We start from the raw sequence: 25,335 nt of genomic DNA on the forward strand, positions 1-25,335 counted from the left end.
AATGTTTTGAAAAACCGTAGACCGAGTTCCGATGATTTATATAAATTTTTGTTCTCTAGTCCCGGAATATAAAAAGTGTTTGGTGGGATTGGAAAGGAATCATCCACTATGAGCTGCTCCAGCCTGGTCGAACAATTGATTCTACACTTTACTGTCAACAACTGATGAAATTGAAGCAAGCAATCGAAAAATAAACGGCCAGAACTGAGCAACAGAAAAGGTTTCATCTTCCATCAGGACAACGCTAGACCACACATATCTTGGATGACTCGGCAAAAACTGGGAAAGCTTGGCTAAGAAATTATGACGTATCCACCATATAGCCCTGACCTTGCACCATCGGACTACCATTTGTTTCGGTCAATACAAAACTCCCTTAATGGATTAAAGTTGGCTTCAAGTGAAGCCTGTGAAAATTACTTGTCGCAGTTTTTCGCCGAGAAACTAGAAAAGTTTTACAATGATGGGATAATATCTCTATCGGAAAAATAGCAAAGAGTGGTCGATAAAATGGTATATATTTGGTTCATTAATGTTCATTAAAATATAAAAAAACAACGATTTTTTCGACAACTCCATATATATGAAAATAAAGATTTTAAAACAAACGAGAGCAAATCTTACAACAGCATTGATAGTTTTTTGAACTGTGAGCACAAATTTATACAAAATCGATCTCATACCAAGGGCAAGAAAACCATTGTAGATCAATGTTCGATACAAGGCAACGCCACAATTTCCGAACAAACTATTTAAATCGGTACAGACCGAACAAGCTAAACTGACCGGATAATAAATAAAAAAACAGATATTTCATGTCAGTGGGTAAATGGGCAATATCTGAGAAGCTAAAAGCTTCTGTGAAAGATTGAGGTGCTCTTAATGGTTGGAAACGTATTTTACATAAAATGGATCCTCAAGATTCGTCAACTGTAATCCGTCCTTAACAGAGAATTTAAAATCAGAGGCTATACTGGCTCAAATTCATCTCTTTCTCGAGTAGAAAGTGTTTTGACTAGCGATAATAACTTTCTTTAATCAATGCTTTACGTTTATTGTTTTAGCTACTGCATAGCAAATGTAATTTTTTTTTTTTAATAATTAATTATTTCCAAAATTTATACCACCTCCACGCTCAGACATTCATTGAGGCCTGAAGGATTGAATTCTGGATTGCCTCAACTATCGGCTTAAGGCCTCAATTCAGTCCAATTTCTGGGTTTCATCTTGTATATCTTTTGCTTGAAATAACTCCACAAAAACAAACGAGCAATTTATAAGTACGTTCTTCGGCATTTCGAAAATATTTCGGATATTGTCCTCATTTCAGTAATTTTTTAGCAAACTTCTAGGCGAATAAGCGAATCTAGAGGGTTTAGTTATCTTAAATTATCCCCTGTAATGACCGTCCGTTAACTCCAAGTTACGCGTCGAAACTCTGGGCTTTGCCTTGACGATGCAAAATCAGCACAATTTAACAATTTTCCTACAATTTGGACGGAATTATGTTTTTTTTTTTGCAAATTGCGGCTAATCCTCAGAAACAGTATTGCCTCTGAGTTTAAGTTTTATCAGTGAAATTACTGAGTAAACAAAATTCGATTGATACAGACCTTAACACAATTTTTAGCAAATATTTTTTTTCTTCATCATATTGCTTAGAACCACCCAATTATTTAAATCAAGTTGGGTAATTTTTTATTTATTCAAACCAAGTACTTTGCATAGAAATATTCCAATCGCATACATTCAATGTTGAGGCATATCTAGTGGCCATGGTGGGAATCCTTGTGGTGTCCAGCTGTTTGTTGTGGGGCGCCGTGGCTTGGGCTTGGTTGTTGTTTTTGGTGTGATTGTTCTTTATTATTCAATGGATGCTTTCCATCACCCAAAACGGTGCCTAAAAGGACCAGCAACAAAGCGAAGAAGATAAAGAACTGCAATTGAAGAACAAATTAGAAATTAGACTAGAAATAAACGATAATCGTTCGAAGAGTTCGCACTTACTTTCATGTCTGCTGATTACCACGAATTCAACTATAAACTGAGTTGTAAAGTGGTGAAGCTGATCCTTTTATACAAATGAATGCCGAGAATGTTTTTAAGTTAATACTAATTAATATAAATATATAATAATATATTAATGGAATAGTCGTCGGATGATCTCTGTTTGGTATGCAAATAAGATGGGATTCCGATGAGATGAAGGTATCAACTAGTACCAGCTTGCTGCTGAAATACCAGTTTCGAAATTTTATTTTAATTTAATGCAGCAGCAAAGCAAATATTTTAGTTCTGATTTCACCAACATAAAAATGGGCGTGTTTTGCCTGCATCAATCAGACCATCGATAAATAGTAAAAATTGAGATATCTTGACGAATCTTGGTTTCTAATTACAAAAAAAGTTCGAGTTCGTAGATGGGCGTAATCGGGCCGCTGCCACGCCCATAAATCGCCATGAACCGAAAACCTATAAAGTGTCATAACTAAGCACTAATTTAAAATATGAAACTCTTATTTAGCACAGGGGATCGCAGTAGCCAGGGCCATCTGTGAAAAAAACCCTCTAATAAGTAATTTTGCATTAGTAATGCTCTTAGTGTATGTTATCTTATGACCAAAAATTATTAAAATCCAACAAACTGTTCACGCTCCTGGGTACCGAATATTTAGACCCCGGTACCTATAGTTGACTTTTGTTAGAAAATGTGGGTCATTGTCTGAGGGATAGTACTTCTCTGACAATGGTATGTCTGTATGTGAAAAATGGGTTGAGTCGGACCAATACTTCCCTTAGTCCCCATCTATCTAATTTAAAAATACTCGAATTTCAGGGTGACTTTGTAACGCATATATCGGCCAATATGTGAGTTATCTCTATGAATAACTCAGAACAATATCTTCTTGCGCAAAAAAGATACATTTAAGTGAAAACTTGACTTACCCCCGAAATAAAACCAACATCAGGATTTTCGAACAGCCGACTGACTTACTCTATATGATTAGTTTTTTAGTATGTGACATGTTAAGAGTATGTGGTATTGGGAAAACAGATAAAATTTGGTCGATACTACCCCAAAACCGTATGTGTCCGTCAGTATAGGTATATATAAAATTGCTTCAATTTCGATCCTCAGGTTTACGTTTTACACCATGAAATACCTTATTTCCTTTGCTTTCTGAAAGGGTATAAAATGTTCGGTTGCACCCTTTGACCTTCTTTACTTTTTTAATATATTAAATTTCGAGAAATGAAACAAATTTCATGGAGAACTGGAACACAGACACAGCTAAGTCAGACCTAAAAACTAGCATTCTAATAAGTTTACTTTTAAATACTCATATATCAAAACCGGTTTCGTAGTGCGTATTTATGTAAATAACATCGGCGAAGTTTTCGGCGCCAATAAAATTAAGTTTATAAAATATCATAATAAATACCAATAAATTTCTTTCTGCCGAATAAATTTTATTTACAACTGCAATCTATTCGATAACACTGGTTAAAAAAATTATAACTTTTTTGTCACATCAAATTTCGAAAATGAAATAAGGCCACTAAACAATGATATGTGAATAAAAAAATTGAAATATATGGTTTTCTTCTGACATCAATACATATATAGAATGATGTATTTCGAGGTTCCTTCTAACTTAATAGTGATTCCAATTTTCGGTGACTCGTTCGAGCATTTTGACTGGTAACTGGCGAATCAAATGCGTGATGTTTTGATCCATGGCCTGAATCTTAACGGAATGGTCCGCATATACATATGTACTTTAGACATTACATATTCCCACAGGAAAAAGTCTAAAGATGTGATATCATAGGAACTTGGTAAGCAATCGACCTGAAATTATCTGTTCACCGAAGTGTACTCGCAATAAGTCCATTGATTGATACGATGTGGGGAAAGTGGTGCCGTGATTCCAACGACCCATAAACCACATAAAACCGTTTTTATTTTTTCTGGATGAAATGTCAGCTCTTCAATCTCCTCAGGTTTCTCTTCGTCCTAAATGTGCCAAATTTGCTTATTTACATATCCATTGAGCCAAAAATGGGCCTCATCGCTGTGCACAAATATGGCTCAAAAACTTCGGATGTTCTTTGAACTTTTCAGCGCATAGAGCGAAGCGTTGTCACTTGAGAAGATCGAACGGCTTCAGCTCTTGCACAAGTTGTATTTTGTACGATTTCATTTTAAGATTTCCACGGAAAATGCGCCAAGCTGTTCCATACGTCTGTCCGAATTGCTGCAAACGGCGCTGAATCGACTCTCTACGGTCTTCATAGTATATTCTCAGTCTCAGCTAATGCGGTTATATTTTCTTCACTGCATGCTGGACGTGATCCATTCGGTCGAATATTATCCAATAGTGAATGCTGGGTCTGTTGAATGTTTGTAAATGTTGTTCAGGCGTAAATCTTTCACCCGTTATTTTCATAAAAAGTTTAAACATCAGCCATATTTAGATATTTATATATATGTACATAGAAATTACTGCTTAAGAAAGGGGTTGGTTTCAAGGTAAAAAAAAAAAATACTTTTTTGCGAATTTATTTCTTAAATATGGATTGGGTAATTTTTTTCCCCTAACTTTTTTAGTTCATAAACTTTAAATGCTTTTTTCTCAAAACTACTTTTCCAAAGTCCGTGTTCACTGTCATTTTCAAATAACCCCTTCCTTAATAGAGAAATAATTATTTTCTATAATTTTTGGCCCCAGGGACGTCAATTCTAAGTCCGAACATTTATCTGCTAGCTTTCCTGCGCACTATTTTCCTTAATAGCGCTGCACTATTAAGGAAATGATGGAACCTCTTGTGTTGTTCGTCATTCACAGCATCTAAATTTTCCTGAAAGAAATCGTGATTAGCGTCTAGCATGTGTATTTTTAAGTGTATTTACATTGATAATATATATTATAAATTCTATGGCATTTTATAAGTTTTCGGTTCATGGCGATTTGTGGGCGTGGCAGCGGTCCAATTACGCCCATCTACGAACTCGAACTACTACTATTTATCGATGGTCTGATTGAAGCAGGCAAAATACGCCCATTTTTATGTTGGTGAAATCAGAACTAAAATATTTGTTTTGCTGCTGCATTAAATTAAAATAAAATTTCGAAACTGGTATTTCAGCAGCAAGCTGGTACTAGTTGATACCTTCATCTCATCGGAATCCCATCTTATTTGCATACCAAACAGAGATCATCTGACGACTATTCTATTAATATATTATTATATATTTATATTAATTAGTATTAACTTAAAAAATATTCTCGGCGTTCATTTGTATAAAAGGATCAGCTTCACCACTTTACAACTCAGTTTATAGTTGACTTCGTCGTATTCAGCAGACATGAAAGTAAGTGCGCACTCTTCGAACGATTATCGCTTATTTCTAGTCTTATTTCTAATTTACGGATTAACGGCATATAATGGCTTACTAATTTGTTCTTCAATTGCAGTTCTTTATCTTCTTCGCTTTGTTACTGGTCCTTTTAGGCACCGCTTTGGGTGATGGAAAGCATCCATTGAATAATAAAGAACAATCACACCAAAAACAGCAACCAAGTCCAAGCCACGGCGGCCAACCACAAACAGCCGGACATCACAAGGATTCCCACCATGGCCACTAGATATTGGAGTATTTCGATGCAAAGTCCTTGGTTTGAATAAATAAAAAATTACCTAACTTGATTTAAATAATTGGGGGGTTCTAAGCAATCTGATGAAGAAAAAAAAAATTACTAAAAATTGTGTTGGGGTCTGTATCAATCGAATTTTGTTTACCCAGTAATATCATTTCACTGATAAAACTTAAACTCAGAGGCAATACTGTCTCTTCGAATTACACGCAATTTGCAAAAAAAAAAAACATAATTGCGTCCCTGTTGTAGGAAAATTGTTAAAGTTATAGATTCAGTTAACAAACCGTCACTTTTGTCTAAATGGAATCCCGATGTAATTTTGGCGAATCTCCCCTGGGTAGATGGACCCAGAGACGAATTTGAGCCAGTATAGCCTCTGATTTTAAATTCTTTGTTAATGACGGAGTACAGTTGATGAATCTCGAGGCTCCATTTTATGTAAAATACGTTTCCAACCATTAAGAGCACCTCAATCTTTCACAGAAGCTTTAAGCTTCTCAGATATTGCCCATTTACCCACTGACATGAAATATCTGCTTTTTATTTATTATCCGGTCAGTTTAGCTTGTTCGGTCTGTCCTAAAACTAAAAGAGTCAGATATAGGGTTATATATACCAAAGTGATCAGGGTGACGAGTAGATTTGAAATCCGGATGTTTGTCTGTCCGTCCGTCCGTGCAAGCTGTAACTTGAGTAAAACTTGAGATATCATGATGAAACTTGGTACACGTATTCCTTGGCTCCATAAGAAGGTTAAGTTCGAAGATGGACAAAATCGGCCCACTGCCAGGCCCACAAAATGGCGAAAACCGAAAACCTATAAAGTGTCATAACTAAGCCATAAATAAAGATATTAAAGTGAAATTTGGCACAAAGGATCGCATTAGGGAGGGGCATATTTGGACGTAATTTTTTTGGAAAAGTGGGCGTGGCCCCGCCCCCTACTAAGTTTTTTGTACATATCTCGGAAACTACTATAGCTATGTCAACCAAACTCTATAGAGTCGTTTCCTTCAGGCATTTCTATATACAGTTCAAAAATGAAAGAAATCGGATAATAACCACGCCCACCTCCCATACAAAGGTTATGTTATGATCATGTGGTGACTGGTCATGTGGTGACTGTTCCGCTTGAGCAACGTAGGATGGTCAATTCTGAGTGGTAAACCACCATTTGTTTGCCTGAAGTCTTCGGAAAAATTCGAAAAACGAAGAAGAGAAGACGAATCATTGTGCACCATGACAATGCGAGCTCTCACATAACGGCTCAAACCAGCGCCTTTTTGACCGGCCAAAACCTCGAATTGGTGGGTCATCCGCCGTACAGCCCTGACTTGGCACCCAATGACTTCTTTTTATTCCCACACGTCAAGAAAATTATGCGTGGTCAACGATTTTCGTCGCCAGAAGATGATGTTGAAGCATTCAAAAACCATGTTTTGGAGGTGTCTCAATGGGAGTGGAAAAAGTGCTTCGAAAATTGGTTTGAGCGCATGCAAAAGTGTATAAATCGATATGATCGAGAATATTTTAAAAAACAATAAAACCATTTTCGTTGATAAATATTCCTATTTTCATTATTAGGCCTGAAATATATATAGCAGCCCTCGTAGTAGACGTTCTAAAAAAAAATATATACAGGGTAGGCCATTAAAGTTGACCCATTTGTTTCTAAAAAAAAGAACAAAAGAAAACAATGTTTTTTGTTCATTTCAAAAATAATTTATTTTGGTCCAAGGGGATTTGTTTCAGCTAATATTTAAAAATTAGATCGCGTAAATGGGCACCTTTAGCTTTGACAGCTAAATGCACTCTTTTTTCGACATTTTCCATGACTTTGGCCAATGTTTCGGATGATATGGCGGCTGTTTCACGTCGAATGTTGGCTTTCAGTTGAGCTAAGGTCTTTGGCTTATTAGCGTATACCTTGGATTTCAAATAACCCCACAAATAAAAGTCTGGTGGCGTCAAATCTGGTGATCTCGGTGGCCAGTCAACATCACCATTTTTCGATATCAATCGCCCGGGGAAAAATGGTCGCAATAAATTGATTGTTGGTCGAGCTGTATGGCATGTAGCCCCGTCCTGTTGAAACCAGAAGTTATCCATGTCATTTTCGCGAATAATGGGTATCACAAAATCCGTTATCATGGCTCGATAACGCTCACCATTGACTGTTGTCGTGGCTCCATCATCGTCTTCGAAAAAATACGGTCCGATGATCATATTCGCGCAAACACCGCACCAAACTGTTACTTTTTGGTCGTAAAGAGGCTGTTCTTCAATTAATTGAGGATTTTCGGTGGCATAAAATCGGCAATTTTGCTTGTTTACGCCTCCATTCAACGAGAAATGTGCCTCGTCTGACATGATGAGTTTTCGCCAAAAGTCAAGTTCGTTTGAAAAGTTATTTTGAATATAAAGCTGAACAATTTCAGCGCGTTCCTTTGGAGTGTACTGTTCCATGGTATAAATTGTCTTCGAATGTCGCTTCTAACGCGGTATGACATTAGCCGATTTGTCAGCGCTGTTAAAAGTTACAGCGTTGCCAGATGGGTCAACTTTAAATGGCCTACCCTGTATATATGTTTTACTCTCTTTTCTTACCATCTCATTAGCAAGTCAAATGTGAACGATCAAAGCAGTTTTCCCTTCAACAGCTGACGTACCGCGTTAATAATAAACAAAAACAGAGGCGAAGATGCGAAAAAAATATTGGTCAATTATATTGTTGCTAATTTTATTAAAAGACTTTGTAGGCTCGTTCTGTTCATGTACACATACATACACATTTTTTATTAATAGGTGTGGCAGTGTGAATCTTGGTTCAGCCGAACATTATATTCTCTCGTTTGAAGCAAGAATTGAAGGTGTGTTAAAAATTGCCGGGTGTCTGCTAAATATTTTATAAACAAACAGTGAATGTGAAAATAAAAAATCAGTGCCCGGTGCTATTTTTTTTTGCTTTGTTTTACTTGGCCAACAGAAATCATGGTATTGACAGATTTGACTTATTATTTATTTAAATAAATTTTTTTTAATATATCTTTTTCACTATTTGCTTTCAACTAGTATTTTTCTAACACCACTACTATTCTTCTTTACTCGCGCAGGCATATACTATTACGTATCTACAATAGCGCCAATATAGTTGCCGTTCCACAACGGTACACCAAAATATACATTACGAGTGGCGATCCGCTACACACCGTAGACAACTGAGTCGGCAGCGGCCATCTCTTTACATTATCGATTACTGTCACCCCTTGTTATAGTATATACTCATAGAATCGCTATTTTGTAAGTTTTGGAAATTGAATACTTTGAATAAATTTAAGGAAATTATGTTTTCCTTATTTTTTAATTATTTACCAACGTTTCTAACGGAATAAGTTATCCAAATTGAACTAAAAAAAAACGAAAAAAATTGTTACAATGAAATAGTCAAACTATTTACCAGTGGCCTTATACAATAGGTTGTAAGATGCTTTATCATATAATGTTATATAATTAACCAGAAACCGGAAAACTAATGAGCCAATGTATGTACTGTTGTATATTAAGCCAGAAAAAGCTTTGGAAATGAAATGTCTCTTAAGAGTATGATGTATGAGGATGCTGAATTATTTCTATAATATTATTATATCCGTCGTCGCAATTCGGTAAGAGACATAATACTGACGTACTAATATTTCGATGTGAAAATTAGCGAAATAAAACCACAACCATGTCTAGTTCCCACCAAGCCCCAATAAATGTAAAGGCATAATTCTTTGCAAAAATAGTGCCTGTTAGGTATGCCATCCCAAGTCTAAAATTTGTCAAAATCGAGCTATAAGTGTTAAGTATACCAGATACTCAGGTTTTATTACCCACTGTCCATGGTTGTCTTTCTACCGAAAATATCGGTCAATGCGTGATGCTTTTCGTTGATATTCGGAGAGAAACTTTTCTGATAATATCCCAATGTACAAAATGGAAAAAATCTGATAAATTTTTCCCCATTTTTGAGACCAAAATGAACCAACGTTCTAAGGGTAAACCGTCTTAGGATCTAGCTCTTAACCTAACCTAACCTAAACCGGTATTGACCCACATTAATGGCTTAAAGTCAATTTGAAAGTAGGAAATCATTATACCGGGTTAGGTTATGTTCGGTTAAGAGGTCAATCCTAAGAGAGAATGCGCGTAAAGATTCAAGTTTAAGGTTTTGAATTGACTCGGTTTCCCCGGAGCGGTCGTTTAAGTTTGCTGAATGCAAAAAGGACACACGGAGCTTAATCAGGCGTATACGGTGGTTTGCGGCACGATATTGGTTGAAAATTTGAGGAAAACTCACGAAGTATCAAATCAGTGTGTGACGGTGCATTATTTTATTGCAAAAAACAAGAGTTTTCGGCCCATAATTCTGGACATTTTTAACGTCGAAAACGACGCTTAGCAAAATACATCAAATAGTATTCTTTGTAGACAATTTGTCCGGTCGGAAGAAATTCGGAGTGCACTACACCTCGATAATCGAAGAAAACTGTCAACCTAACTTTGATTTTCGAACTGCTTTGAGGTAGTTTTTTCGGTGTCGTCTCACCTTTGTCATGATATTCTGCCGACTGGTCGTTTGTTTCCGGGTCGTGAGCATAGATCCAATACTGATCGACAGTAATAATACGTTTCATAACATCCGGGTAGTCGGAAAGCATTGATTCACAGACTTTTTTTTCGAAATATATAGTGATTTTTGAGCCAATCCGTACTTTCACTTTTCTTAGGCCCAAATAATTTTTTAAAATGGTTGTCATTGATCCTTCCGATATTTATTAAAGTGTTCATTATCAGTTGATGTTGATACCTACCCTCCCTCTTTGGATAATTTGTACCAATCAAAGACACTTGCTCGTGACAAACAAATATCACTGAAGCCTTTTCTAACATTCTGAACATTTCGGCACCAGACATTTGATTCCGCACACAAAATTTAACGGAACTTCTTTGTTGAATAACTTCACTCCTCGAAAAAATCGCCGAATGTACTTTATGTACTTAGGAAGCATAATTCTTTTGATGTAACATTCGAGACAGATGTCACTGACGGTCATACCACCCTAAAAAAAAAATTTCGATCAACGGCTTTTGCGCGAAACTTAGATTAAAAATTCTTAATATTTTTTGCCCACAATAGTATATATAGAAACCAACTTCTATCATTGCATCTAAGCTTTTATGAAATTTATTTTTTATTTTACACATTTGGCAGTCATTATAAGATCAATCCATCGCATCATTCCGGTCATTATGATATATACCATTTATTACCCATCTTGATAAGATTATGTTATTTAAAAAAACCGTTAAGTATACAAAACTATTACCATATACGCTGATTAAATTTTGAGAAGCACCTTTGCTGAAGTCAAAAGTCGTCATATGTTTGTTTGTTTATGCTAAATATAGGTTTTCAAATATACATATGTTTGTAAATCTAATATAACAAATTGCAAATGTAAACCAAACAAAAGTTGTTTTATAATATTTTTAAGAAATTAATGATAATTGAAAGGGCAAACGTTTTAAATATTCTGAGAAATGCCAAAAGAAAGTAAATAAAATGAAGTGCGAAAATTGAATGACACACCTCGGCTCTGTTGGAGTCCCCATCTTCCCTTAGTATAAAAATGAGTGATTTGCAATGGAGTAGCATCAATTGTCTATTGACAGCTCTCACATAAGCTACACCGACAGTATTCATACCCAAGAACAACAACAACAACAAAATGAAGGTAAGCGTTTAAATTTTAACTGACAAAATTTCAAAATATCACGTAAATCTCTCCTTACCTTATCCTTACAGTACGCCGTTATATTTGCTCTCTTCCTTATGGTTGCTGTCGCACACTGCAACTCCTATGGCAGTCGTAATGATGAACACGGCCACCAGGATGACCATGATGATCATAAGATAAACCAACATGACCAAAAGAATGATCAGCACAATGAACATAAAGGCCAAAGCCAGGGTCATGGCGACGAACATGGTCATGTCGATCAGCACGATGATCATAAAGACAGCCACCATAACAACCAACCTGGTCACCACTAAGTGGCAAAGGTGTATTGACTCTCCACTCCGACATGTACCGGAACTCTGCAAAAATTTTAATCTAAAGATTTGGGTTGGATTTGTACAACAATTTTTGGTGTTAAGAAGAAAAGTAATAAATTTTGAAATGTTATGAAATTTGTTACAACTTTTTACTAATAACACAGGTCAACAAAAAATAATTACGCATAGCGTTACTTAATACTGTGGGCGAAAAATAGTAAAACTTCGAAAAGTCGAAATCTTTTTTCTCTATGTTGGTATGATGGTCAGTGAAATCTGTGCCAAATATCATATCAAGATAATTACACTGGCCTACACTCATTTTGGTGCCTAAGATTCTAGACCTGATTTTAGGTATATTTTGTGAGCTAATACGAAAATATCCGTCACATTTTTCATATCAGTTCTCGTTCACGCTTTATCTTGATTGCCAATTTCAATACCAAAGTAAGCAGAATACAAGCGAATTACAATGTCAGTAATGGGTTTCCGTTGATTTTTCATTATATACTCGCCGCATATACGAGGGCTGCTATATATATTTCTGGTCTAATAATGAAAATAGGCATATTTATCAACGAAAATGGTTTTTTTTTTCGTTGGATTTGGCTCGTCTTGGAAGACTCACACGTTGATAAATTCAAAGAAGCAACATTTTTTTTTTTCAATTTTGTCGGGCTATGTTATTTGAAACGTGAAAGTACAATTGGTTCCGAAATCACTAAGCTTTTTCAAAAAACAGAGCGGCGTTAACGTCTGTGAATCAACACTTTCTCGAATTGTGGTACACTCCGAATTCCTTTCGACCGGCCAAACTGTTCACAGAGTAACTATTTGACCGTTAAGCGTTGTATGCGCGAGGCTTTTCGTAAAAAGAGGCGGGAATTACGGGCCGACAATACTTGGTTTTTTGCAAACTTTTCAATCACTATCTTGCCGCAAGCACCGTATTGGCCTGGTTTAACTGTGTGTGATTTCTGGCAATTTAGCAAACTCAAACGACTTTTCCCGGTGAAACTGTTTTCAGTCAATTGAAGACGTTAAACGTAAATCGCTTTTACAACTGTTTCGAGAATTGGAGAAATCGTCGGCACAAGTGTATCTGGGCCAAAGGTGACGATATTGAGGGGGATGATTTAGTTTTGAGACTAAATTAAAAATTTTAAAATATGAACGAAGATTTACTATTTTTTGCTCGTAGTAGTATGTAGAAATGGACGATCAAAAATCCAAAAAAGATCTCTCTGTTACTCATCTGAGAGTTGCTAACGAACGCTAACTCACATTCGTTCACTTAGCACGAGCGCATTATCAGTGACTTCAAGGCAACTCAACTGCTTATCAAACGCACTCTTTTTGGTATTAGGAACTTTTACAATTCTCAGTTTAAGTTTCATTGGCAACGACAGTCTAGAAAATGGAGATTTCGCAGATAATAAAACAACTACAAATTTGCAAACAAAAAATCAAAGCAATTCAATTGAGTTATTGCTCATGAAAAGGTGAGAAATTATAAAAACGGACATTAGTTTTGATTTATAACGGGTGATTCCAGGGGTGGTATTTTCTCAATAGCCTCTTTTAAACAGATCACGCGTGAGTCGTCTCAAGCTGTCTTGTTATTTTTGTTCAGAATTGTTTGAGATTTTATCATAGAAGGACTTATGCCTGAACAAGTTTACAAATCGTTCAACTATATTAGGAAAATTCGGGTTCTGTAAATAATGTTTTTCGAGCGCTTCGCTCAACTTAACATTTACGGTTCAACATTTACGGTTGTTAAGGAGGTTTTTAGCATTATGAACATGTTCAAGTAAACTAGCTTCTGTAGTCTTCCGCGAATTAACAATCGATAATTGTATAGCTCTAATTTTTTATTAAGAAATTACCGCCTTATTCGAGGTTGGTGGTAGCTCATACATTATTTAAATCTCCAATGAATCTATGATGAAGGCGGTGGTATCACGAAATGTTATGGTTTCCAGTGTTTAATATAATTCCGAAGTAAATAAAGTCTCTACTCGATGGTGTGTCCCCCATGGGAACGTACTAAGTGTAAAATGAGATCTATACGATGAATCTTTTTATATGACATTGTTGTATTGCCTGGTCAAAACTAAATTTGGTGTAACGTTTGAGACCTACTGAAATTTGCAAATTAAAAAACAGCTTGCTTATATTGCATCTAAATTTTTATTTGGTCATTCAACATTTCTTTCCATTCACATTTATGAAATAATCAGCGATTTACTTCTTCTTCAACAAAGTGGACACCAAAGGAGCGGAGTAGGTGACTGGAGCAACTGGAGCTACCGCTGCGACACGGGCAACTGGAGCGCTGTAGACAGCAGGAGCAGCAACATGGGAGTAAGTGGCCACAGCTGGGGCGGAGTAAGCGGCGTGAGAGTAGGTGGCGACGGCAGGAGCAGCATAGGTGGAGTAAGCGGCATATGGAGCAGCGGCATAGGAGGTGTAGGCGGGCACAGCAGCGGCGGAGTAAGTCAAAGGAGCCACCAAACCGGGATTGGCCTGAGCGACGGCGAAGAGGAGAGCGAAACAGATGAGGAACTGCAGGGAAAAAAGAAAAGGAATTATAAATTGTTTACATTTCAAATTCAATTCGATTGAAATAAATTGGCTGACTTCTTGTAGCGTACACTTACTTTCATTTTGTTAGAGTTTGCTGTTAATTGGCTGCTGCGAGTTAACTGATGTCAATTACGATTCTGCGCGCATAATTTATAGCAAAATTTTTCGAAATCAGAAAATCATAATTCTGTGATACATATTTGTATGTTTGGATATATGTGTTTATATCATATACAAGAATCCGCCGCCTACACTTTGTTATTCATACTCGTTTATTTACTTCTAAGTACATTTTCTCATATGTTGGTCTGTATGTGCATAGCCGCAAGCACCCACAAAGACCCTCATATACGAGCACATACAAACACACACATACAAAGTGGTAATAATATGACAATAGGTATTAATGCTTGTCCGTTTTGGTCTGTCTGTTATGCTTTATATATGATTATGCTTGAATTTGATCAAAGGGAATTCTTGAATTGGTTGCGTAGAATGAGACAGCAAATCTTAAAAATAATTGACAAAAATTGCTAAAAAAAAATATGTAATTGATAATCCGAAACTGTAGGGCTGCTTTTTTGTTACCTGTTTTAATTGTTCACTACCCAATTAAATTAAATTTTTTTAACCATATCCTAAGTTATGCGAAAACGGGAAAACCCAAAAATGTTAGCGCAATGTTGAAAAAACCCAAACTATTTTTAGACTTCTTTGGTTAAAAGCTCTTTAATTGTTTAATTGTTTATTCAAGTCTGACCCAATTAGCATTGCCGCCTTTCAAACAGCCTAGCTTTGTTCTAGAGATGTAATGTAATGTAAGAGCGAATTCAGTTTACTTCATCGCTTTCTATAGGTATTTTGAATAATCGGTATTTTGCTGGTTGAGTGACTGATGACAACTATAATACCCCTGATTCCCTTTGCTCTAATTTTTTTTTTAAAACAATGAAGCATTTGCATTCAGAATAATACTCTTTAACGTCATTGCTTTACTCACTAAACACCTTAATATAAAAATGTAAGGAGGGGTACCACTTTGTTCAGGGTTTAAACATTTTGCAAATGAAATTAACAGTCGTTATTTGACGAAATTATATTATATGATAACAATCATACGAGGTGTGTTCAAAAAGTATCGCGAATTTTGTGTTTTTCAAAAATTATTAATTTATTCATGAATATCTATTTTTTCCCCTTAAAAGTAATCCCCATGAGATATCATACACTTGTGCCAACGGTTTTTCCAATCTTCGAAGGATTTCAAAAAATCATTTATTTTTTTAAGTTCTTCAGCTCCTCCTTCGATGCCGTCTTTATCTGGTCAAGAGAAGCGTAACGTCGTCCTTTCATGGGCCTCTTCAGTTTAGGGAACAAGAAAAAGTCACAGGTGGCCAGATCTGAGGAATACGGTGGCTGCGGCATCATTAGTGTGTTGTTTTTGGCCAAAAAGTCGCGCACAAGCAACGATATGTGAGCAGGGGCGTTATCGTGGTGCAATTTTTTTGATAGGTAAAAATCGAAGACGATCCAAAACGCGTGCAAGCAAAGCAGCTGTCAACAATTAAATAAACATTCAAAATGGCCGAGCTTGTCGGCATAAGTGAGAAACATGAGTACCAACATAACGCCACACAAAATTCGAAATTCGAATATACGTAACCCGTGAAAATTCAAAATTCACGATACTTTTTGAACACAACTCGTATTTGGTCTCTTATTAACCATTATAACGGATGTGTTTAGGCTAGGGATATCTCATACCTTAACTGTACTTTGTATGTTAAGTTCATAATTTGATTGCCACCGATAAATTAGTTAATTTACCTTAACCCTCTATAACTCAAAACCTCCAAATTAACTATTTTTAGTGGAATCGGTTAGTTTTATGGGAAAAATATACAGAAATTATTATTTTTTTTTTTACTTTTTATTTATAACACATATAACACAAAAAAAGGGAGTGTACAGCTTACAGGAAACAATGAGTAACAGTGATAAAGAAAGTGGGCAAAATTATGAGTAAAATGGAAATCCTTCAGGACAAATGAAAGTTCTTGAAACAATTATTGTTTTTGGTATAGCATAAAGCTAACCCGCACTTTTCACACACCGTGTGAGTGAACGCGGCACATTTCGGGATTTTGCATCGGATTTTTTTTCCGCACATTGAGGCCAGTGCCCGACTTTCACTGAAGAAAAAGCTTCATTGGAAAAAAGTAACGGCACTTAGTTTGTTTTGCTTATGCTTGATTAGAGGAATGGAGTGTAGACTACATTCTACATTGCTTGACAAGACGAAAAAAATTACTACGAGTAGAATTTAGAAAGGTGAAACGGTTTGTTGCCTGTGGTCTACCATACGTTATAGAGGGTTAACGGATATTTGTAGGCGACTCTCTCCATATGCAATACCAACCTGCTTCTTGAGTGCCAAGGAACATGTGTACTAAGTTTCATCAAGATATCCTAATTACTTAGGTTGCATTTTATATTTCTAAACAAATTGTAGTCAGCGAAAATCGCTTTATTATTTTACGATGTATTCTCATCTAAGATCTATGTACTTTTGCAGAGTTTTGAACCAATTCAGATTAAGATATCTCCAAAACATACTATTGCTTATTGTTCTAGTGGTATGATTGCAATATATCCACTTGTTCCAAAAAAACAGCCAACCATTTGCTTGGAAGCAACTTTTGAAGGATTCGGCTCATTTTGAAACACCCATACGACTGCTTTCATAGACGTATTTTGAGGCACGGCTAATGTATTTTTTTAACATTTCTTTAGACCAATCGACATGAGCTTTGTTTGCAGCGATTGACAAATTGTGTGGAATACAACTTGAACTAATGTTTTTTGCAGTGAAATGTTCTTGCAATATTGAATAGATGCTGGCACCACTTGCACCTAAAGTTATCTCAATCTCACAATAGCTCACATGACGATCTTGCAATAAAACTTTGCGCACATCAACAATCGTTTCTGGGACAACAATTTATTTTGAACGACCTTCACGAAATTAATTTTGGACTAATCTACGACCTCGATTTGATTTACGATAATATCGATAAACACTAGTATTTGATGGAGTATCATTATCAAAAATTGAATTAAGTTCATCAATGCAATGTAAAAAGTAATCGTGCGAAATTTGATGTTTACTTCCATATTTTGACCGAGATGAATATTTTAAGTAACTGTAAACAACATTATATTATCAGCATTACCTAGGTACTCTGGGAAGTTTTCCGTTCCAATTTCGCGCCACGATCTTAAATAAAAGCATAGAAAATCAATGATGTTATCCATTATTTCTTATAACATAATTTCCAAACTTAGTGACTCTTCTGAAAAAAGTCTCTAAAAAAGGAAGCTTCAATTTTTAAAATAGCTCCCAAAGTTAATCGCGAACCTTGAAGTCATTTTTGCAATATTTACTAAATGTTGACCAAATTAGCACTATTATGAAACGGAATCGTGTTTCATTAGGAATACTCTATTTGTTGCCCAGTTCCATAAGAATTCCACAGATGAAAATATGTAGTGTAGATTATTGATTCCTCTAAGAAGTTGTTGGAGACATGCTTGCATACTTTCCAGCTGGTGCATTCCTATATATTTCTTATAAAACTGGTTAAAAATTAGGACTTTCCTAAATTAAACGGGAAGGAACTGTTAGATTCGATTCACAATTGCCGAGTATTTACAGGAAACGTCCCTCTTTCGATAGATCCCTTACATTGCATACATTTAAGCTAAAGAGGTTCTACTCATTCATGTTTTCATAAGTGTACCAAGTATGAAGTGAGTGTTAAGATATAAATGTGTTTGTCGGGAACATTTGTTGTGGACGAACCTTATTTTTTTTTATGAATTGTCGCTGGATTTATTTTAAAAATACTAAACGGAAAATATCAAGGGTTAATCCGGAACAACTATTAATACCGACTGCAAAAGCAGATCGATTCGGTAAGAAGACAACGTTCTTTGTTTGAATGAATGAATGAGCCAAAAGACATGACAAAGTAATTTTGTTGCACGACAATGCAGTTGTACACAAAACAAAATTGGTTCAGGATATAACCAAAGTACTTGGCTGGGAGCTGCTACCTGCTGTATTCGCCAGACTTGGCCCCTTCCGATTAACACTCGTTTTCATCGATAGGACAAGCGTTGGTTGAGCGGTGCTTTGATTCATATGCAGAAATCGAAAGTTGGGTGTCTGATTGTTTTGCCTCAAAAGACGAACATTTCCATAGGCATATGCCAAATGTGTAAGAAGCAATGGTCAATACTTTGAATATTTTTTTTTTACTTTCCCCTCCAAAATTAGTATTTAATTTTCATAAAACAAAAATGTATAATGGATAAATTGAAAATAATTTATAGAATCAAGATCAATCAAGAAAATGTAACTATAGCAGTCGTAACTACAACTTTTAGAGAGCATTAAACTTTAATTTGGAGAACGCTTCAATAAAATTGTCAGAAAGTTTATGATTTGCGCTTGGCATAACTATGAAAAAATCTTTTTGTAAACTAAGTATTTTATGTTATAGTGGGAATATACATACATCAATGTAATCGGATTTTTCACTATGCCTAGTAAAATTTGTTCTTATAATAAGTAAAACATTTAAATTAGTTTAGGTTATATGTCATTTATTAAATTTTGTATCAACAGTTTACTTCTTCTTCAACAAAGTGGACACCAAAGGAGCGGAGTAAGTGACTGGTGCAACAGGAGCTACCGCAGCGACACGGGCAACTGGAGCGCTGTAGACAGCAGGGGCAGCAACATGGGAGTAAGTGGCCACAGCTGGGGCGGAGTAAGCGGCGTGTGAGTAGGTGGCGACGGCAGGAGCAGCATAGGTGGAGTAAGCGGCATAAGGAGCAGCAGCATAGGCGGTGTAGGCGGGCACAGCAGCGGCGGAGTAAGTCAAAGGAGCCACCAAGCCAGGATTGGCCTGAGCAACGGCGAAGAGGAGAGCCAAGCAAATGAGGAACTGCAAATATCAAATTTTTGTTATCAAATGGTAATAAAATATGAAAGCGTTGTTGAACTTACTTTCATTTTGTTAAAGTTTGTGGTTAATCGACTGCGGTGAGCTAACTGATATCAACTATCAAACAACGGCAATTATTTATATGAAAATTTACAATAATTCTCTGCGTCAACGCAAAGCAAAAACGGCGGGAAGTTGTATGAATATTCCACAGAAAGAGGCATTTGCGCACCGGTACTTGATCACTCGTTATTTGTCAACTTCTATCATTCGCGTCGATCAGCCACAAAGTTTGCAACGCGTCAAATTGCTATTGTTGTTGTTGTTATTTCATTTATTTAAATAGGTTTTTTGTGATTATATCGTAAGAGCTTAGCTATTTCCCTACTTGTGTCGCGGATTTGAGTTTTTGCAGTCACAGATAGCACCGTGTGTTTGTGTGTGACCACGCCAATGTTCCGGATAGCGAACGCGGATGTGTCGTGCCGTTTGTGATTTCGAACAATTCAAAATTCTTATAACAAATCGTAAATTTTGACAATGTTTTGTCTCCCACACAAGAACCCAACCGGTCTGATAATCCCTCGAACGTATCAAATGCTTGTGCTTACCGACATGCTCTCGATTAGGGCTAAACAATGCGCATGCGCATGTATTTACGATCACATACACACACATACATACATGCACGAAATTATAAAAGTTTTTTGTTGAGTGCCCAAAGCGCTGACGGTGCGAGTACGCCTATCAAAATAATGACAAGCATAAAGCGCGTAATGTGTGCGCAGGCGCATTGCCGGCATTGCTGTACTGCTGTGAAAATATATATTTACACTTGTATGTTTGTATGTGTACATGTGTGTATGTTTCTTTGATTTCTTCGATTGTCAATAAATCGTTTATGAATCTCGAATGTGGCTGGTAAATAATCAGGTAAATGACTTTTTACTATTCATGTTGTTGTTGTTGTGGTATAAACAAATTAATGCGATTTAATTGATAACTGGCTTCAAACACTTAGCAATTCAAGGGTAAAAGCTAATTGTATAGATTAATATCAGTTGTTGTTGTAATCATGAAAAAATTAATAGAAGTAATCAACTAATGATTAATAATAAATTTGAATTAAAAAAAAAATTAATATTTAAATTGGTCACGTGAGTTCACTTCTTTTAGGTTATAAACTCTTTCAATATGGATAATTTTCCGGATTCCGTTGATATTACACACATGACTATTTATGAGTAGGTATAGGTCGCAGCACGGTTATTTCTCTTTTCTATATTTCATTATTTTCAATAATTAAAACCTCATGAAAAAATATGGCAACCCTTTTAAAAAAACTCTTCCACTTAGTCTCACTAAAATTTCCCACATTCTGACCAGCTGAATGATTTAAAAGGAGTATATTGCGGGTAAAGAAAGGGACGGACTGGGTATAATCGATAATATGTTTGAAGCAGTTTTATGTATAATAATACTCACTGACCTGCCATATACATATGTATATTTGGCATAAAACGTGATGGAAGAATGAAATTCATTATAAGAAGTATGTATATGGGAGTTGGGGGTAGTATTCACTCGATTTTAACTTTATCGCCAATCATATGGAGTAAAATCAGCCGGATGTTCGAAAATCCTGATACGAGTTATACGGCGGCTAGGCCAAGATTTCGTCCAATTCTATCTATGTTCTTCTTCTTTACTGGCGTAGACACCGCTTACGCGATTATAGCGGAGTTAACAACAGCGCGCCAGTCGTTTCTTCTTTTCGCTACGTGGCGCCAATTGGATATTCCAAGAGAAACCAGGTCCTTCTCCAATTGGTCCTTCCAACGGAGTGGAGGTCTTCCTCTTCCCCTGCTTCCCGCGGCGGGTACTGCGTCGAATACTTTCAGAGCTGGAGTGTTTTCGTCCATCCGGGCAACATGACCCAGCCAACGTAGCTGCTGTCTTTTAATTTTGCATATAGCAGGACGGGAATTATGAGTGACCTATTTAGTTTGGTTTTTGTTCGTCGAGAGAGGACTTTGTTTCTCAATTGTCTACTCAGTCCGAAGTAACACCTGTTGGCAAGAGTTATCCTGCGTTGGATTTCCGGGCTGACATTGTTGGTGGTGTTTACGCTGGTTCCAAGAAAGACGAAATTATCTACAACTTCAAAGTTATGACTATCAGCAGTGACGCGAGAGCCAAGCCGCGAGTGCGAAGACTGTTTGTTTGATGACAGGAGATATTTCGTCTTGCCCTCGTTCACTGCCAGACCCATTCGTTTTGCTTCCTTGTCAGCCTGGAGAAAGCAGAACTAACGGCGCGGGTGTTGAGGCCGATGATATCAATATCATCGGCATACGCCAGCAGCTGTACACTATTATAAAAGATTGTACCTGCTCGATTAAGTTCTGCAGCTCGAACTATTTTCTCCAGCAACAGGTTGAAGAAATCGCACGAAGGGAGTCGCCTTGTCCGAAACCTCGTTTGGTATCGAACGGCTCGGAGAGGTCCTTCTCGATCCTGACGGAGCTTTTGGTGTTGCTCAACGTCAGTTTACACAGCCGTATTAGTTTTGCAAGGATACCAGATTCAGACATCGCGGCATAAAGGATTTGAAATCGACGAAGAGTTGGTGTGTGTCGATTCTCCTTTCACGGGTATACGCGATGTTGAGGAGGCTTATCCCACGGTAGTTGGCGCAGACTGTGGGGTTTCCCTTTTTGTGAATTGGGCAGAGCACACTTAAATTCCAATCGTTGGGCATGCTTTCGTCCAACCATATTTTACGAAGAAGCTGGTGCATGCTCCCTATCAGTTCTTCACCGCCGTGCTTGAATAGCTCGGCCGGCAATCCATCGGCTCCGCTACCCTGGCATTAAAGTCGCCAAGTATAATTTTGACATCGTGGCGAGGGCAGCTCTCATAAGTGTGTTCCAAGCGCGCATAGAAGGCATCTTTGGTTACACGTCCTTCTTTTCCGTTGGGGCGTAGGCGCAAATCAGCGATATGTTGAAGAACCTCGCTTTGATGCGGATTGTGGCTAGATGTTCATTCTCCGGAGTGAATGATAGTACTCGGCGACGGAGTCTCTCTCCCACCACGAATCCAACACCAAACTTGCACTCCTTTATATAGCCACTTTTCACGAGAACATCAACCAGCTGGGCGGCGGCACCTTCCCAAATAAGGGACGGGATATTCCAGGTGCATGCCCTCAATTCGTAGTCCTTATTTCGAACTTTCCTCACTTGCGTGAACTTCTACACATGACTTCATCCTCTCCTATCTATGTTAGGCACAAATATATACTGTTGTGAATAAAATATATATGCGCTCTAATTTTTATTGAAATAACTCAAAGGTCTATGGGGGGCTCAGGGTAGTATTGACTCGATTCACACCACCTTTAAAAACTATATAAGTTTTCGGTTAATGGCGTTTTGTGGGCGTGGCATCATTAAGGTGTTCGTCTCTCTGTCTGTATATATGCGAACTAGTCCTTAAATTTTTGAGATATCGCTCTAAAAATAGTACGCTTCTTTTTCTCTCGCCAAGAAGCTGTTAATTTGTTAGAACCGCCATTATCGGACTATAATATCATATATATGTATACAAGTTGAAGGTTAAAAAATTAGAAAAATTAGGAATTACAGTTTCTGGGTTTTTGGGTTGTCAAAAAAGTATTGCGGTATTTTCGCTAGTTGGCGCTGAAAGCATCTCAAGCCGCCAATAAAATTTGTGCAGTTTATGGACCCGATACAGTTTCCATTTCCACCGCACAACGATGGTTTCAACGTTTTCGTTCTGGTGTAGAGGTATAGCATGACCCGATGCGACGAATAGAACTAGAACTACGCGCTTTCAGCGCCAACTAGCGAAAATACCGCAAGACTTTTTTGACAACCCAAAAACCCAGAAACTGTAATTCTTAATTTTTCTAAATTTGTTTCATCAAAATCGGACAAGTGGTGTGGGAGTTATGTTAAACTACGTTTTTGCCGAAATGTTACAACTAAGCGAAAAAACATCAAGATAAGGAAAACATTTAAAAGGTCATAAAAAAACTGACACATATGTACGAACGCCAAACCCTTTGATGGTTTTACTATACTGACCTAGTACCATCACCCTGACTTGGAATTTCTCACCCCCCAGACAATAATCCCAAAAATGTTCCACAGTGATATTGGCCGATATATCCAGTATAAGGTCACCTGGAAGTTCGAAAATTTTTACATTAGCTATTTGGGGACGAAGAGAAGTATTAACCCGATTCAACCTATTTGTGATACACATAAATACTATAGTCAGGAAAGGTTTCGCCCTGAACTTTACTTATATATCTCAACCATTTACCGATATTATCAATCAAAGAACAACTATAGGTAATGGGGTCGGAATATTCGGGTTACGCAGCAATTAAATCTGTGGCTATCCAATTTATGGATGATTTGCCGCCTACTAAACTAAACTCGTACAGCCGTCGACGAACGTCGTTAAATGGGCCGTTTATAATGTTACAGTCAATGGAGTACGCTATATTTATATATATATATGTATGATTAATGATCGTTTCGTGCTTGAATTGGAGGGTATTAATGTGGATGGCCATTGCTTCCAACGTTACATGACGTGCAGCCAACAAAACTATAAATCTAGTGAAGGAAACTTTTTATAAGCGCATTATTCGTACTGGGCCTGTGGCATGGCCTCCAATATCGTGTGATTTAACATCACTGAACCATTTTTTATTATTACCATTCATTCCCATTCCAATTATATGGAAAGCCTGATATTAGTTATATGGGAACTAACTCAAGTTGACAAATTTTATCCATTTTAGGTACAAAAATACTAGACTGATATGAGTAAAACACACTCACTCCATTTTATTAAGATAACTAACATTTTCGCTTCAATACATTTTTGACATACAGCTATTATATTATCAGGAAAGAATTGTTTCTGAATTTCAGTTATATAACTTGCACACAGAACGATATTTTCTGTCGAAAGTAAACTTTTCGCTTTGAACAATTTTAGGTCATTGGCTGGCATACCTCAAAGTATTGTATGCCTTCATTTGTGCAAATTTTCATTTCGTTATATTGTTTCTTCATTTGTGTATCGTAAAGTGAAATAATCAAAAAGAATTTATAATTTTGTTATATGTGTGAAAAAAGTATGTTGGACTGAGTTTAGTTGAAATTGGTCGAGCAGGTCCCGAGATATGTGATATCAATAAAATTCCTAAAATACGGTGGTGCACGCCCACTGTTCAATCTTTATCCCGGTTCTTATAAAGGAGTAATTTTTAACAGTACTATTATAAGGAAGGTGTAAGGAGTTATAATTCGATTTCATTCATTTTCACCCTGTCATCCACTTTTTCCAAATTTTGTCCCACATGTCTTTAACTTTTATTGCTGATCATGGACTTACTTAGTTCTGTTGATACCTTTTGCTGTGTGCTCTAAATATTTATATTAAAACCAATCTAATTATCTCGATTGTTTTATATGTGATATGTGCCAAATTTTGATATACAAGGAGCGTTCCAAAGTAAACACAACAAATGATTTTTTCGGCAAAATCAATTTATTTTATTCAAAATAGTCTCCTTCTGCTTCATTACAGCTTTCAACTCGTTGGCTGGTATGACCGCCAGTATTGCGGTGCAAGCGTTTTGAATGGCCTCTACGTCTGCGAAACGCTTTCCTTTCATAGGCAAATGCATTTTTCCGAAAAGGAAGAAGTAGCACGGTGCCATATCAGGTGAATACGGGGAGTGGTTAATGGTTAAAATGTGATTTTTGTTCAAATAATCGGTCACAAGCGTCGATCGATAAGTTGGATTCTGATCAATTTTTGGTCGTCAGTCAATTTGTGCGGAACAAACCATGCAACACCTTTCGTAATCCCAAATGTTCGGTCAAAATGCGATAAATCGATGTTTTGGAGATGTTCATCATGT

General features: G+C 36.8%; 2 protein-coding genes and 2 long non-coding RNA genes across 6 annotated transcripts; 2 read left to right on the forward strand and 2 right to left on the reverse strand.

Annotated features, from left to right (window-relative positions):
* Window positions 1–1,692: 1,692 nt before the first annotated feature.
* On the reverse strand, window positions 1,693–2,092 carry LOC125778102 (uncharacterized). The gene is made up of 2 exons (XR_007422489.1): window positions 2,008–2,092; window positions 1,693–1,937 (listed from the first exon to the last, which is right to left on the reverse strand). It is a non-coding gene; the product is annotated as an uncharacterized LOC125778102 (long non-coding RNA).
* Window positions 2,093–5,227: 3,135 nt separating this feature from the next.
* Window positions 5,228–5,707, forward strand: LOC125778289 (uncharacterized). The gene is made up of 2 exons (XR_007422611.1): window positions 5,228–5,377; window positions 5,481–5,707. It is a non-coding gene; the product is annotated as an uncharacterized LOC125778289 (long non-coding RNA).
* Window positions 5,708–11,300: 5,593 nt separating this feature from the next.
* On the forward strand, window positions 11,301–11,898 carry LOC105233281 (putative eggshell protein). The gene is made up of 2 exons (XM_011215320.3): window positions 11,301–11,440; window positions 11,512–11,898. Exons 1-2 carry the CDS (start codon window positions 11,435–11,437, stop codon window positions 11,758–11,760), a joined length of 255 nt encoding a protein of 84 aa, XP_011213622.2. The 5' UTR covers window positions 11,301–11,434; the 3' UTR covers window positions 11,761–11,898.
* Window positions 11,899–13,937: 2,039 nt separating this feature from the next.
* Window positions 13,938–19,565, reverse strand: LOC105233282 (cuticle protein 16.5-like). 3 transcript variants are annotated; one of them, XM_011215321.3, is made up of 2 exons: window positions 19,427–19,513; window positions 13,938–14,331 (listed from the first exon to the last, which is right to left on the reverse strand). In XM_011215321.3, the coding sequence occupies exons 1-2, from the start codon at window positions 19,430–19,432 to the stop codon at window positions 14,011–14,013; spliced, it is 327 nt and encodes a 108-aa protein (XP_011213623.2). In that variant the 5' UTR covers window positions 19,433–19,513; the 3' UTR covers window positions 13,938–14,010. The 3 variants fall into 3 exon arrangements, with proteins under 3 accessions (XP_011213623.2, XP_049310966.1, XP_049310967.1); XM_049455009.1 differs by lacking the exon at window positions 19,427–19,513 and adding an exon at window positions 14,427–14,577; XM_049455010.1 differs by lacking the exon at window positions 13,938–14,331 and adding an exon at window positions 19,000–19,364 and having other exon boundaries at window positions 19,427–19,565.
* Between the last annotated feature and the right edge of the window lie 5,770 nt (window positions 19,566–25,335).

This window comes from Bactrocera dorsalis, chromosome 4 (assembly GCF_023373825.1).
Source record: "Bactrocera dorsalis isolate Fly_Bdor chromosome 4, ASM2337382v1, whole genome shotgun sequence".
Classification (NCBI taxonomy): Eukaryota; Metazoa; Arthropoda; class Insecta; order Diptera; family Tephritidae; genus Bactrocera; species Bactrocera dorsalis.